The sequence below is a fragment of the Caretta caretta genome, chromosome 6 (assembly GCF_965140235.1).
Source record: "Caretta caretta isolate rCarCar2 chromosome 6, rCarCar1.hap1, whole genome shotgun sequence".
Taxonomy (NCBI): Eukaryota; Metazoa; Chordata; order Testudines; family Cheloniidae; genus Caretta; species Caretta caretta.
In genome coordinates this window covers 97,861,021-97,876,755 of record NC_134211.1, presented here as the reverse complement: position 1 = coordinate 97,876,755, position 15,735 = coordinate 97,861,021, and the positions used below count along the sequence as shown (strand labels likewise).

General features: G+C 40.6%; 1 protein-coding gene across 5 annotated transcripts in view; it reads left to right on the top strand.

Moving 5' to 3' along the window:
- GALC (galactosylceramidase) overlaps window positions 1–15,123 on the top strand; it is an 82,432-nt gene extending 67,309 nt beyond the window's left edge. For 3 of the 5 annotated variants that reach the window (XM_075129819.1, XM_048852886.2, XM_075129821.1), the window contains 4 exons: window positions 3,726–3,906; window positions 6,326–6,489; window positions 8,264–8,340; window positions 12,559–15,123. In XM_075129819.1, coding sequence (XP_074985920.1) covers window positions 3,726–3,906; window positions 6,326–6,489; window positions 8,264–8,340; window positions 12,559–12,702 — 566 coding nt within the window. In that variant the 3' untranslated portion in view covers window positions 12,703–15,123. Of the gene's footprint in view, window positions 1–3,725; window positions 3,907–4,737; window positions 4,848–6,325; window positions 6,490–8,263; window positions 8,341–12,558 lie in introns of those variants that run through there. The other 2 variants (XR_012669021.1, XM_075129820.1) reach the window with 2 other exon arrangements.
- Window positions 15,124–15,735: the final 612 nt, after the last annotated feature.

Sequence of the window (15,735 nt, the reverse complement as noted above, 5' to 3'; positions counted from 1 at the left end):
CAGAAGGGCTGTGGTGCTTAGAGGAATAATCTGCATTAATACAGCCTAGTCTACACTAAAATGTTAGGTCGACCCAGTTACATTGGTCAGGGGTGTAAAAAATCCGCACTGCTGAGTGACGTAGTTAAGATGACCTAACTTCTGGTGTAGATGGCATTCTTCCTCCGACCTGGCTACTGCCTCTTGAGGGAGGTGGATTACCTACGCCGATGGGAGAACCCCTCCGATCAGCGTAGGTAGTGTCTACATTGAAGGGCTACAGCAGTTGTGCTGCTGTAGCATTTCAAGCGTGGACAAGCCCTACAGCTGGTCTGCGAGAGAGTGAAATACATCACACATAGTATAGCCTTCTGGCTGCTACTGACTGCTGTGGAGTATAAATACTGAATACTTCAAGTGCTGGTTCCTGTGTGTATTCCACTGTGGATGTGCATGTGCCTGAGACTAGGTTTCTAGCAAGTGGTGTGTGCTGGTCTGCATCTGCGCAGTTGTTCCCCTTATGCTCCATACCAAAGAGTTAGCAGTCCCGCCCGATGCCTCTCCAGTTCCTTCTTACGACCACATGGCCTGAGTCAGAATCCTGCAGCATCTGGAACTGAACCTCTTTGACATTCTTTCCTGTAAATATTTCTTTTTTATATTTTTAGTTATTGTTAATAGTTTTCATAGTTTGATAAGTAGTTAATTAATTAGAATACCTATTCTGGGAAATCATCTGATTCCTTGGCGTGGGACTTGGATTATGCCCAGGTTCTCAGGCTTTAAGGATTGTATCTCTTGCTCCCCCCTGCGCCCCCTGCTCTTTTTTGGTCAGCAATGACCACCAGAGTTGCCTCTGCTGCCTTAGAGAAGCTCCCGTCTCCACTAAGTGTGGTATAAGCCACTCCTTTCCAGGCAGAACAGGAGGACTTTGGCTTGGGAAGCACCTGCCCGAACATGTTATGAGGCTTCAGTTGGATCCAGGCCAGTGAGACCCCTTCTCCTGTACATGTACCGGAGACCTTGAGAAGTATGTTTTCTAGCTTAATGTCTGATTCAGGAGCAGTAACGGCTTGAGTGAAGGACCCTTGATAAGAAACACTTTCATAAACATCAGAGTGGATTCCTTCCTAGATCTAAGAGAAGGGATCCCTCCCTGATTGTGTCCAGGTTGGATGAGTTTTTTTTCACCCAGGACACAAGAACTTTAGATCCTCTTAAGCCTCATGACCATGATCAAAAGGCACTTGAGAGCAAGTAGTCTTCAGCACTGCTCCCCCATCATCTATATTGACCTCTGTACCACTAACACAAAGCCCCAAGAGCCAAAATATTGTGAACCTTTGGTCCTGGCGATAACCATACTGTCAGAAGTTCCAACACCAGCGGCACTGTCACAGCCTTGGAAGGAACCAGGGATTATGAAGATCTCTATTATGCAGACTCCGGTGGTGCGGGGTGACAAGACTTGGCCATCTAAGGCTCCAACATCTAACCCCACGTCATATTGTATCTTTGTCCTCCTGGGTTCGCAGTCCCCTCTGTTGTTGGGACTGACCCTCTCCAGCAAGATTCTAATGCGGGGAGAATCTCCTCTCCCATTCCATTTACTAGCCACGGTTTCCTGACACTGGTACCACCAATGGAACCAGACCCAACCTTATCTTCCAGAGAGTCTAACGTTCCAGTGGAACCATCTTCCTCTCCAATGAGGGAATTCAGTCTGGACAGAGGATTGAGAGCCTCCTACTTCCAGTCTCATCTGGCTAAGTGGGGACACCCCCTTGGACCAATGGTACTCAGTGTCTTGGTAACCATCACAACCTACTTTCAATCCCTCATATTGACCTTTTTGGGGGACCATGAGACCCATATACACAAGACTGAGTCTGTGTGAGCCAGTAGGGAAATCATACCGCCCCTTCCCTCAGGGGATCAGTCAGAGCCTTCTGAGCCTATGGAAGAGGAAGAAGATGAACCAGATCCACTGTTACCACCAGTGCCAACACATTTCTTCCTTGCTCGATGAGGCGATTGCTTCAGCCTTGCCTTATCCTCCAGATGACCATAAATACTTCTAAAAGCTATTTCAGAGAGTAGCAGAATAGCTTCAGATCCCATTAGAGGAGGTCCAGGACTCGCAATACAAGCTCTTGGACATTCTACAGTCCATGGGGCCTAGCCTAATAGCACTCCCAGTCAATGAGGCCATATTGGAACCAGCAAGAACTGTATGGTACATGTTAGCCATGCCCCTACCTCTAAGAAGGCAGAAAAGTGGTGCTTTGTCCCAGGTAAGGAAGCAGATTTCTTTTTCTCCCACCTTGCCCTATACAATAGATGCTGAACAAACTGGATTGTCTAAACGGAAGGCATGGTATGATGATCATACTCGGAAGCACCTCCCTGTCATGAATTTGTTGGTAATTTTGTCTCTTACTACACAATTTGTGGGTCAAGACAAAGAATTTGGTACTTGTGGTAAATACTGTAAAAATATGTAACATGCATGATTTTAGGGAGAAACTTTGGTTCAGGCTAGGAGTGGTAACAAGGAAGTCCCATAAGAATACTACTTCTCAACTAGTACCTGTAAACAAGCTTAGAGCTTTGCACAGCAGAGAAAGCATAACCAATCTAGACTACAGTGTGGAAGGGAAAACTGAGGCACACTGCCTCATGGCATTGGTGGCTAAATGCCCAGACACCTACACTCTAGAAGATTATTAATATCTACATTGTGTTAACAATGCTGTACTTTAAAAGGCTTTCAGGCAACTTGAAAAAAGGAACCCAGAACTTTGTAAAACATCTGTAGGTGACACTACAATTTTTGGTAACACTTAAGAAATTAGATAACCAAGAACTAAAAAGAATCTTAAGCACACTTCCTTTGCATTTGTCAGTGACTGACCCTTTGGCAGTGATCTAAGGGGAGAGGTGTGATGTTACACTCCATATTCTTTATAGAAATATTATGATATGAATATGGCATAACTAAGGTATGTTTTATGCAAGATGGGTCACATGAGATCATTGGAAAGGTTATGATTTACTGAATGTGAATATCCAATTTGTATGCATGTATCATTTCTGTATCTAAAGTTAGGAATATTGACTATGTAACAATTACAACTGTGTGTGTACTTGGGAAACACCAACCATCAGCCTTGATGGGCCATTAGGAAGAAACAATAAAACTTTGAAGATATTAATCTCTCTCCTTCCTAAGAAGCCTCCTGCAAAATTGCTTTGAGACTACAAGGTCATGTCACTTGGTACTAAACACCATCTTGGACTTTTAGTGATTTTTCCACTAAAAGGAGGGGGAGGTCAAGACTGGGAAATGAAGGGTTCCTGCCTCCTGTAAATTCTGTTTAAGGCTGGGGAGTAAGTTGACTTTGGTTTTCTCTTCACTGAATCTTCACTTAAACTTGTGACATCCATTTCTTTGGGCATAGTTTGGCTCTGAGTTTGTGCCCACTTTTGCACTCACAATTTATTCATGCTTTTCCCTGATTATTCGTTGGGGGGCACAAAACAGTATTTGCAAAAAGAGGTCTGGCTTGAAAATCAGACCCTAAGTTTGCACTGTTGTTGATTCTCAAGCACAGATGTGCTGATGGAAGAAATTATAAATATGGAGAATGTTTCTGACGAGAACTTTCTGAAAACCTTCAGCGTGTGTGGGAGTAAAAGAAATAAACCTAACTCTCATTGTTGGATTTGTTTTTTTCTTTGAATAGGTAATCCACTCTTTAGTGAAGCTCCAAATTTTGCTGATCAGACTGGGGTATTCGAGTACTTCGTCAACACTTCTGATCCAGGGGACCACATTTTCACACTCCGTCAGGTGGTGGTTCAGCGACCCATCACTTGGGCTTCTGATGCAGACCAGGCCATCAGCATTATAGGAGACTTTAAATGGTACGTCAAATCCACTTTAAACAGGCTTTGCAGAATTCAGTTTTTAGGGTTTTTTTTATAGTTTTGATGGATAATATCAATGTTTATTTTTAAGAACTTTTTTATCTATTTAAATTTTCAAGTTGCAGGAAATTATTGGGAGGGTGTCAGACAATTTATTGATTGACAGTGAGATTGAAAAAGGTAAAGCTTTATAATTTAAAAAGACAAATTGTCAACATCACGTGTCAAAATATACAAAGTAAATATCCTTAAACTCTTAAAAAAAAAAAAAAAATTCAAGCAGCATATTTTTCTTTGCCTATCCGTTAATTTCCATTATTAATGGAAATATTTTTCACTGCCCTGTGTGTGCATGGTGAAATCAATGTTTACTGACCTTTACTTATAAAAAATTTCATCCTTCCAAGACTAATTTTAACCTGGGTATTCCCATGCATGTGGCATCCCATTCCCTCTCACTGGGCAGTTTGTCTTAAATTTTCATTCCAAAGCTAATTTGTATCTAGACTAATCCACACCTGGGATAGATTGAGTGTACACATCTGTCTTTTTGAATGTCAAGTATTGAGTGATTTTGATTTGGAATAGTGAAAAAATTCTAGGCCAAATTAGTGGCAGCTTGTAAACACAAGTCTAATTTTAAGGTAGAGGTCAGATTTTTGTTAATCCAGTGCAAATATCTGTCCACATGTTTGTAACCATGCTGAATGATTCCGCTTAAGATCTGTTGTACAAATGGGGAAGAGTGTAAGATGACTTTAAGATGCAAAAGCTTTGGTCAAGCTTCACTGTGATCTGTAATGTCAATGCAAATATTTCATGTTACAGAAATTTGAAAGAGTTCATTTGGTTACACTGGTGTTGTGGTGCCATCTTTTGGCCAGTCCCAAAAATTGCACTGACTTGATCTACACAGCACATGGAATACTGCATTCTAGGTAAAGATGGCTGTGGATGCGTCAGTGAGATTAGTCAAAGCACATTAGTAACCTGATAAACTGGGAAACATCAGTGAGACTCTGCACTGGCATTAGAAGTCTGTTGGCTTACATACGATGATTAATTGGAGAAAAGAGGGGGATGCAAAATTAAAGTTGTGCAAAGGTTGGGTGGTGTGGAAAATAGTGGGGATTTTGAGTTCTCTGGTTGAGTTTGTCAGTATCTCTTTATCCCATGGTATTGTCAAAAATGTTCCTACTCCATGTTACTGTTCTGACCTCTCAGATTAGTAGGACCCTTAGTTTTCATTTTTTATTTTATTTAATTTTTCCCAGGAATTTATTGGTTTGTTACTACAAGAACAAAAGCAGCTGAAAATTGGGTGCAAAAAACTATTATTAATTTTTCTGGGCAAATATTGGGGTTCATTTTGGCAGACAGAAGGATGGGGGTGGGGAAGTATTCAGTAGATAATGCTTTGAGTGGAATGCAATGTAGTTTGGTGCTGAACTAAAACAGAACTCAAAGCACAATGCCACCTCTGAGTTTAAGAAAATAATAGATCTCTAGTCCCCAAATAAAACTTTTCATTTCCAGCCTATAAATATTTACATTTAATAATTGGGCCCAATATTTTAAAATATTTATAAATACCCGCTGTCTTATGTGAAAAACAGGGGGTCCAGCGGCACCTTAAAGACTAACAGATTTATTTGGGCATAAGATTTTGTGGGTAAAAAACCACTTTTTCAGATGCATGGAGTGAAAATTACAGATGCAGGCATTATGTAATGACACATGAAGAAAAGGGAGTTACCTCACAAGTGGAGAACCAGTGTTGACAGGGCCAATTCGATCAGGGTGGATGTAGTCAACTCCCAATAATAGATGAGGAGGTGTCAATTCCAGGAGAGGCAAAGCTGCTTTTGTAATGAGCCAGCCACTCCCAGTCCATATTCAAGCCCAAATTAATGGTGTTAAATTTGCAAGTGAATTTTAGTTCTGCTGTTTCTCTTTGAGGTCTGTTTCTGCAGTTTTTTTGTTCAAGTATAGCTACTTTTAAATCCGTTATAGAATGTCCAGGAAAATTGTTTTTGTGGATACAGACTAACACGGCTACCCCCGATACTTGTCTTATGTGAAGTCCTTCAGTGTACTTCCTAGTGTTCTGAAACATATTCTGTTACAGATTTTCATTGTCTTCCCATTTTAGTGAGTCAAATCTTTACACCGTTATCTGCTAACAGCTTGAAATGTGTAGATGGTGAGCATGAGACTCGTCAGTATGTTCAGATGTGCACGCACTTCAGAGCTTGCGTGTGTGCCTGTTTGTTTGTTGTGTGTATCTTCTAGACTAATACATAACCTTACTTCTACAGGCAGCTTTGCATATACACACAGACTAATGTATTATTGTAATACATGTATCTCATGCTCATTTCTTTATTCTTTATTAAGTGTTAACTTTCTCTTGCAGGGTAAATGTGACAATAACTTGTGATGTGTACATAGAGCGCCCGGTCAGTGGTGGTGTGTTCATTGCAGGAAGAGTAAACAATGGTGGGATATATGTTCGAGGTAGCAAAGGACTCTTCTTCTGGGTGTTTGCAGATGGCACCTACCGGGTCACTGGTGATCTCTGTAAGTAACTTATTATTAACACACACACCCTTTTAAAGAGGTGACACTTGGTTATATCTAAGCCTGAAATAAAGCCAACTGGAGGTTTGATGAAAAAGCTAGAGAAAATGCAGGATGCTTAATTTCATAGGTGACACTTGCATTATAAACTCAGACAGACTCCAACGAGAAACTGCTGAGCTTGAATTAATATGCAAACTAGATACCATTAACTTGGGTTTGAACAGAGACTGGGAGTGGCTGGGTCATTACACATATTGAATCTATTTCCTTAAGTTTCAGAGTAGCAGCCGTGTTAGTCTGTATCCGCAAAAAGAAAAGGAGTACAAATAAATTTGTTAGTCTCTAAGGTGCCACAAGTACTCCTTTCCTTAAGTTAAGTATCCTCACACCTTCTTGTCAACTGTCTAAATGGGCCATCTTGATTATCACTACAGAAGTTTTTTTTCTCCTGCTGATAATAGCTCATCTTAACTAATTAGCCTCTCACAGTTTGTATGGTAACTTCCAACTTATCTGTATGTGTATCTCTCTCTCACTCACTCTCACTATATGTTCCATTCTATGCATCCGATGAAGTGAGCTGTAGCCCATGAAAGCTTATGCTCTAATAAATTTGTTAGTCTCTCAGGTGCCACAAGTACTATTGTCCTGTAATGAGTTGTATCCTCCTTGCAGATAATGCCTGCAGGCTCCTGGACAAGTATATGGCTTCTTTTACTGATTACTATAATCAGCCTGTGCTGTATGCTTAGAATAATTGAAATTAATTGATGTAGGATGCCTTAGTCAAGATGACATCCAGGCAGGTGCTTAGATACCAGGGTGGTGGATGTGGTATGAGAATGTAAGTAGATTGGGCAGTGCTGCTGTACACTATCAGTTTGATAGGATGTTGAGAAGAGTTTATCTAGCTGAAACAAGGAGAATTTTGGTAGACAAAATGTGGTTCAAACTGGAACTTAGCAAGGTCATTAGGTTTAACATCCCTACTCTGGGGGAAATTAATCACTACTTTAATGAATCACAAGTAGACAGGCCATCAGTTTTATTTCTCACCTAGAAGATACTTCCAGAAGAGAGTATTTTATCACTTAGCCTTCTTTCCTGTGAGTCAGAACTGAACGGATGTGCTATCCATGGAATCACTAACACTGTTTTCTGTAGCACTTGACTGTCTGGTCTCCTATCAAAGTTCTGATCATACCTTTCCTGCTCATCTGGTCAAATCAAAAGCTTAAACCCATACTGGTATGACTGTTTTTGTTTAAGAATGTATTCAACCTGATTTTGGCATATACTTAGTACATAAACAAAGAACTGCACTGAGATTGCTCTTTTACTTCAGTGGAATGACCATATTGCTGACAGAACTTTTTGTTGTTGTTTTTTTAACTTTTTACTATTAACCTGGGTCAAAATCCTACCAATGAAAGGGTCCATATCCTGGGTTAACTCAGCTGACTTAAAGTCAACAGAGGCAATTGCTCTGTCCCCAACACTTGCTATTGTTGTTTTGGATGAAACAATGGAAGGACAAATGGTCTGGCTAACCTAATAAGATGGCTTGGTTTGTTCTGTTAAGGGGCTGACTTTTTTTCCCCAGGGATTTGGAGTCTCTCCTTCCCCCACACTTGAGTAGAAGTTGCAGGTTCTCAACACCTCTGAAAATCAGGTGTTAATTATCAAGCCAAGAAAAGGAAGGTCTCTATTACAATATACCTGTGGAATATGGAATTGTTTGTTCTCCACTAATATCGTGTATGTGTTTCAGCTGGAGAGGAAGTCCTGATGAAAGGAATGTCTGGTGTACGAGCCAGAGCATGGCACACGCTCACTCTGAACCTCAGGGTAAGGATGCAAACTGAAAGCCACAAGAATTAACCAAAATATTCTTTACATAGATCACCTTTAAAATACAGTACACAGGCACACTGGGATATTGACTGTCCAGTAGCAATTGGTGATTGCATCAGTTAGCAATAGTTAAAGTAATGATAATACTTCATGTGTTACATCTTCAAAGAGCTTTACAAACATGAATCCTCACAACACCCTAGTGAAGTGTTAATCCTGTTTTGTAGAAAGTTGAGACACAAATGGGTGAAATGATCAGTGCAATACCACAGAGGGAGGTGTTGGAACACTGGGATTAAACTCTGCAGTTTTTAGTTCCCAGGAATGAGCTGTAACACCCTTTAGACCATGCTTTGCATAAAGTCCTAGTGGAGTTAAAGTAACTGTTTTGCTTTTTGGCAATTCCGTTTTCCACTAGGTGATCTAGTCTGCCCTGCTGTATACCACAGGCCTTTATATTTCACCCAGTACCCCTGTATCGTACCCAATAACTTCTGTTTGACTAAAGCATATTTTACAGAGAGGCATCTAGGCTTGACTTGAAGACATCAACAGATGCAGAGTCCACCACTTCCCTTGGTAGTTTGTTCCAAAGACTAATCACTCTGTTTTTTGTTGCTTTTAAAAATTCTGCCTAATGTGAATTTGTCTGGCTTCAGCTTTCTGCCAGTGGTTCTTATATGCCTTTCTCCACTCAATTGATGAGCCCTTTAATAATTAGTATATTCTTCCTGTGAAGATACTTATCCACTGCAATCAAGTTACCTCGCAGAGCATTCAATATGGTAAATTAGTGTGTGGCAAACTGGGGTGCAAATCTACAGTGCTTCAGTGTGCTGCACACTACCTGTTATGGTGGGCCCTGCTCCTTTTATCCTTGAGGGAATTGTGCATCAAAAAATTCAGTGCAATTATTTTGGTAATTTATTTCAAATTACCTGTCAGCAAGTATGTTGAACAATAAAGACAACAAGAGAGAGTCAGGAAATGTTTTTTGACAAATAGATGCCTTACTAGGCAAGTTAATACAGAACTTTGAGTAGTAATTCATTTAAATTACAATACAGAGATGTATGTCCTGCACCTCTGGAAGCAGTTTGCAGGAGTCAGGAGTAACAGAGGAGCTGAGGGAGAGGGAAGTAATTGCTGGGAAGGAGCCTGGGAGTGAACCTGGAGAGTTAAGTGGGTATGAGAAGAATGGAACAGATTTGGGGGCAAGAGGATGGATGTTAGGGAGTTGGGGAGCCTCCCCCATGCAGACCCTTGCTGACCCATAGTCTCTCCCATTCAGTCAAACATATCTGCTCCTGTCCTGCTGTGTTCCTGTCCCCCCTCTCCTCTCTTTTCTCATGCGTCCCTTCACCCCTGCTCAGACACTCCCCCTCCCCCTGTATCTCTGCACCCCTGCTCAGCCCCTAGCTCAATGCTGTCACCCCACTAGCTCCTGTGACCCCTCCAGCAGCCCTGTATGCCCCTCTCTATCCACCCCAATGTCCCATGTCTCTTTACCTGGCTCTGTGGGCAGGGTGCTGTGAGGAACGCAGCCACTTCCCCCTCCCTCTTTGCAGCTGGCTGCTCTGGCTCGGAGCCGGCTGCCCTCTCTTCTGGCGCCACAGCAGCCCCTCATGGGCAAAAAGTATAATTGCAGTTCCTCCCCAGCAGAATCTATTTTCTGGGAGTGGGGGAAAGTGGAATCTGTGGGAGACTTGAATTCTGCGCCTGTGCAGTGGCGCAGAATTCCCTCAGGAATATCCTATGCACTAAGTTACCTAGTGAACTTTCAGTCAGTGTATGGCAGCAGGTTTCACACAGACTGGTAGTGCACGGTGAGCTGTAGATTTACACCCCAGCTTACTGAACACTAACTGACCATATAGACAAGTCCTCAGTCTTCTTGATAAGTTAAACAAATGGAGCTCTTTCAATCTCTCATTCTAACACATTTTTCTCCAGCCTTCAAATAACTTTTGTGGCTCTTTTCTGCACCCTCTCCAATTTTTTGGCATCCTTTTTAAAACATGGACAGCTAAACTGGATGCAGTATTCTAGTGTCTGTCTCACCAATGCCATATGCAGAGCTAAAATTGCCTTCCTACACCGGTTTGCTACTCCCCCGTTTATACATCCAAGAATTACCTTATCTCTTTTAGCCACAGCATCACAGTGGGAGCTCATGTTGAATTGTTTGTCCACTATGACCCCTAGACTCTTTTTAGAGTCACGGCTTTCCAGGATACAGTTCGTAATTCTGTAGGTATGACTTACATTCCTAGTTCCCAGGTACATTTTAATACAGCCACATGCAAAATTATATATTTTGTTTCTATGGGCTCAGCTTACCAAGTGATGACCAAGGTTTGCTGGCTTATAGTTACCCATGTCATCTCACTCGCACTTCTTGAATATTGGCACAACATTAGCACTTTCACAGTTTTGTGGAATTTCCCTGCTTTGCCATGACTTATTAAACAAATTTAACATCAGTGGGTCAGAGATCTCTCTTAGGACTTTTGGGCTAATTATGCAGGCCGGCTGATTTTAAAAATGTTTATCCTTAGTGGATATTGTCCAACATCCTCCTCGGTTACAAATAGCCTGGAAAGTACATCCTCCTCCTCCTCATCATCATATAATAAGAGTACATCGTCACATTTTGTTTGGGTATGGAGCAGAAATATTTATTAAATATGTTGTCTTTTTTTGCCTTGCTATTAAGAATGTTACCATTTTACATAGCATACCATCTCTAGCCACAACTTGGCAGCACTTCTTCATCAGGACCGCTGTCAGCAGCTCCTTAAATATTCATATCTAGCCAGCTTTGTGTGGTGTTGACTCATGTAACTAAAAGAGCAGATGTCACATGCTTTTCTGTGGAACTTCTAAAACCAGATTCCTTGCCCTTGTGTAAACTTTGCCATCGCACCTGGTCTGAGACCAGTTAAACACAGGCTTGAATTGAGATAAACCTTTTTTAAAATTGCACACGAATTCTATGCCCCTAGTTGCCCACATGCCAGCATGTTTGCTGTAAGACTGGCACATTGCTTTGTGGGTGTTCTTGGTTCATCTTAATCTTTTTAGAGTTGGAGAAGGGATTATCTTGGGCTTAAGGCACTGAACTGGAACTGGAGTGATTTGGGTTCAGTTTCCACTCATCCACAGACTGTGTGACCTCAAGATTCTTAATCTTCATGCCCCAGTCCACCTCTGTAAAATGGGGATAATGAAACCTACCTCACAGGAATGTTGAGGGTAAAAATATGCTGTTTGTGAGGTACGCAGATACGGGGGTGGTAGAGAGAAGGAAGGAATCACTTTGAAACTACTTCTAGGACATGTTACTGTAATTGATAAATATTCCCAGGTAACCCCCTATTTGATGTGATGGTAGAAAAAATGGAGCTCCCTCTAAAGAGTTCTAATAGTGGCCAAAGAGGATAATCCCTGCTGGACCACTCTTTCCTTTTGTTAAATGTTCCCTCTGCAGCTCTTGCCTTCGGTTATAGCAGCCCTTAGAAAGTGTAAACTCTGATAGTTAGTGTGTATTTTTATTTGTTACTGCCATCTAGTGGAAAATAATGGCTGATAATATTGCTACTTAAAATGTTTCCACACTGAAAGTTACTTTGCATTAATGGCACCATCATACTCAAAAGCAGTAAAAATGAACCTTAGTTACTAGCGTGAGTGCATACAGTTCTAACTACGCTTAAGGAGCAGAGCTTTTGATTTCTGTTAACCTTGGAGAGCTAACATAGCTCTGAGAAAGTGAGCTGGATTCTATTCCTCCTTGCGTCTAGCGTTCCAGTTAGTTCCATCCATGCAAATCCACTGAAGACAATAGGGGTTGCTCAGGGGAGTCTAATGGCAGATTTTGCCTAGTGGAACTCTTAGGTCACCAGAAGTAAAAACCCAGTTTAACTCTCAAATTCTAGGTTGAGTTCACAAAGTTGGAGCTTAGGGGAAATGCATCTCTACATGCAAACTATAAAAGTATTTGATTTGGAGTGAAATGAGCTGATAAACGTAACACTATGATGTAGTATTTTAGCTGCTTTTCAGTAGAGAACTGCACTTGAAGCACTAATGTTTTCACAAGTACCTCCAACATCTTGTTGACTTTCCCAATCTCATTTACCCCTAATGACAGGTCTAGTGTGTTAAACTGATCACTGGATTTGCTAACCTTTCTTCCCTTTCTTTGGACAGGGTTCTTCGGCCTCAGGATCGCTCAATGGTTATCCTCTTTGGGAGAATGTCACCATATCTGAGACAAGTCATGGCTGGGCGGCTATTGGAACACGCTCCTTTGAATTCGCGCAGTTTGACAATTTTCACGTTGAGGCCAGCTGAGGTTGCTGGCATACTAGGACAAGCCAGTTATTTTATTACTACTTTGAATCTGAGCCAGTTCAAACTTTGGAGATAACTCGTAAATACTATTTTGAGGTTGATCTGTTGGCCAGGGTTCTAAATTCTTCCCTTATTTATTACGATTTGTTAGAAATTTACTTGAGTAGGTAGGTGTACGCATGCCTGTGACTTAATAAAAAGGATGCTCTGGGATTTTACCCTTTAATTTCTAGAGATAAGTTTTTGTTTAAGTTAGAGATGGCAAACAGGAGCCATGGATTGAAACTCTCTTGAATATTTGGAATCAGAACGATGTTTGCCTTTTTTCCCCCTGCCTGTAGTCTGAGGCTAGGGAATACACAACTGCAAGTGCATTTGAATTACTTCTCCCAGTTATAAATGAGAGCTGCAATACCAGCCTTTAGACATATATATTTTGGGGCTGTAATCTGTACATTGGAGTACAAACACGGCTTATGGTTGATCTGGCCATTTAGGAAGTGCCTTATTTTTAAACTCTCTCTCTCTCATTAATGACAGTGTAGCAAGTGAGGTTTTTGTAATACAATCAGCTGTTGATATCCTCACTCCTTTCTGTGCACCATCTTGGCGGCTTTTCCAGGAGGGAGGGGAAAGATGGGTCTCTTAATTTGGTGAGGTGCTTAGATTAAAATGGTCATGGTCTCTTGAAGTACAGATGAGCAGATTTCCTTTTGAGTTGACACCCAAGACAGCTGTGTCACTCAGCTACTGAATGGTCTGATAAGTAAAGACCCCATTCTGAGATACAGAAATTATCTTTCATTGGATGTTGGTAACTGTAAACTTTTCCATTCATGTCAGGGCAGGACTCCAAAGTAGCTAATATGTGAAAGATGTGCTGCTTTTCCTGAAGGGTTTGTCAAGCATCTTCCACTTACGATACAGGACTCTATCCTAAAACAAAGAATAAATTAAGTATAATTACACATTATAAATCCTCAGGGGGGAAAAAACCCTCTCTACTTTGCTGTCATTCCAAGTCACTGCAACAGCTGCAGAGTTAATTTATTATTGAATGTATAAGAGAGTATTGAAGTACAGAGTGAGACTCTCTCATATATTGCTACTCTACGTTCTGGAGAGTCCTGCATTTTTCTTCCTTCTTTTGTTCATGTTCTGCTTGGCTCAACTTGGTAGTTCAGCGAGATGTGTCATCTTGTCATGCTAGGAGGGAAAACTTTCCATACCTCCTAATTGATTAATGCTTACCATATTTCACTGTTTTAATTGAGGAAATCCAGTGAGACAAGAATCTAACTCCAGAGTTGATAACACACTTGAAACCTGGGCAAGGACCTATTTATGAGGCCATCTTCTGTCTTAAGAGACTGCCCCAAAGGATCTCTAAACATACTGAGCACAGTTCTGATCCACTTTTATTAGAAAACTAACTCTATTAAGCAACTGGTTGTTCTGAATGGTCGCTTAAGACAGGTATAATGTAATTACAAGTATTTTGCAGTTTGAAGATGATGAGATAATTTTGCAAATAGCGTTTGGAGAAAGCTATCTCAGAGTTCCATTCTTAATCTCTAGAGTGGGATGTATTTTCCTAAGCAATTACTGACACTTCTTATGACTATAGGAAAAGGCTTTATACATTCAGTTAACCTTGAAAACAATACATTTTTAAAGTGATTTTTAACTATTGTTGTGGGCAGTAAGCAAGTTTAGTTTTTATTTGATAAATGAGAGAAAATGTCTAGGCCAATATTCAGAATGGGGCAGCCTAGATTTACGTGCCTAACTTTATAATTAGGTTACCTAAATAAGTTGTCTGATTTCCAGAGGGGTGTCAGTGGGAGCTGCAGATGTTCAGCACTTCCCAAAGTCAGGCCACTTGAGTGTCCCTAAAGTTGGACACCTATTTGAGGAATGTCTGTAAATGAACAAGTTACAAGAGATTTAAATTTGGCAGAACTAGGTATCTGTTTCTAATGGGATATTTCTGCAGCAATTCTTGTTAACTCTATTAGCTGCAGGGTGTCTATGCGTGGGTGATAGAACAGCACTGATGATGCAATTATTCCAAAGAATACAGTAAAGTTTTTACATTTTTGCACTAATTAATTAACCAGTTTTACTGTTTTTTGCATTATGGACTAAATGTGTTGTACATTTTTGAGAGTATAGTTTTTATGTTAACTTATAAAAGTAACTTTATAACAGATTTAAAATGTTTTAAATTATTGTGAATGTTTACTGAAGTTTTGTTGTGTAGTCATCTTATACATCAGTAATCCATTCCCTTTGAATGAACTGTAATGCACTTGGCAATAGCAAATAAGCTGTTAAGTGTTTCAGTAAGGGACAGATTTACATGGTTGATTATAAATACTAATGATTCCAAATGAGCAAATAAAACACTTTTAAAAAACCCTTCATTTGTGCAGAGCCATTCTGTAAATGCATCTTAGTATCCTTCAGAGAGAGGATTGATAATCTTTCATTTGTGAGTCCTGATAAGGATGCTTGTCATTAGGCTAACTGGTCTGGAAGATTTTGCTACTGCAACTTTGAATGACTTTTAACAGTCTTGATTTACAAAGCTCTCAAGAAGATCCCTATAGGTTAGTGCTTACACTCCTGGTGTCAGAGTAGCAGCCATGTTAGTCTGTACTCGCAAAAAGAAAAGGAGTACTTGTGGCACCTTAGAGACTGACAAATTTATTTGAGCATAAGCTTTTGTGAGCTACAGCTCATTTCACCGGATGCCTGCTGTGATATTCTTTAAACAGTATTTTTACTTAACTAGTGCAAGGATACACTTTCTGAGGCCTTTGCACTTAGCTAAGGATATGAAGTTGTTTCAGTGTCCGGTCTTGCAAAGTACAGAGTGTCTTCAAATGTCTTTTGGCTTCACTGGCAGTTGACCGCCTTGTAGTATTAAGCCTCAGGTCCATTTATCTACAGAGGAGTGCCGAGTTATTATATAGGGCTCGGGTTTTATAGGGTTAAAAGTGACATTTACCTTCCCTTGAATTCAAATTT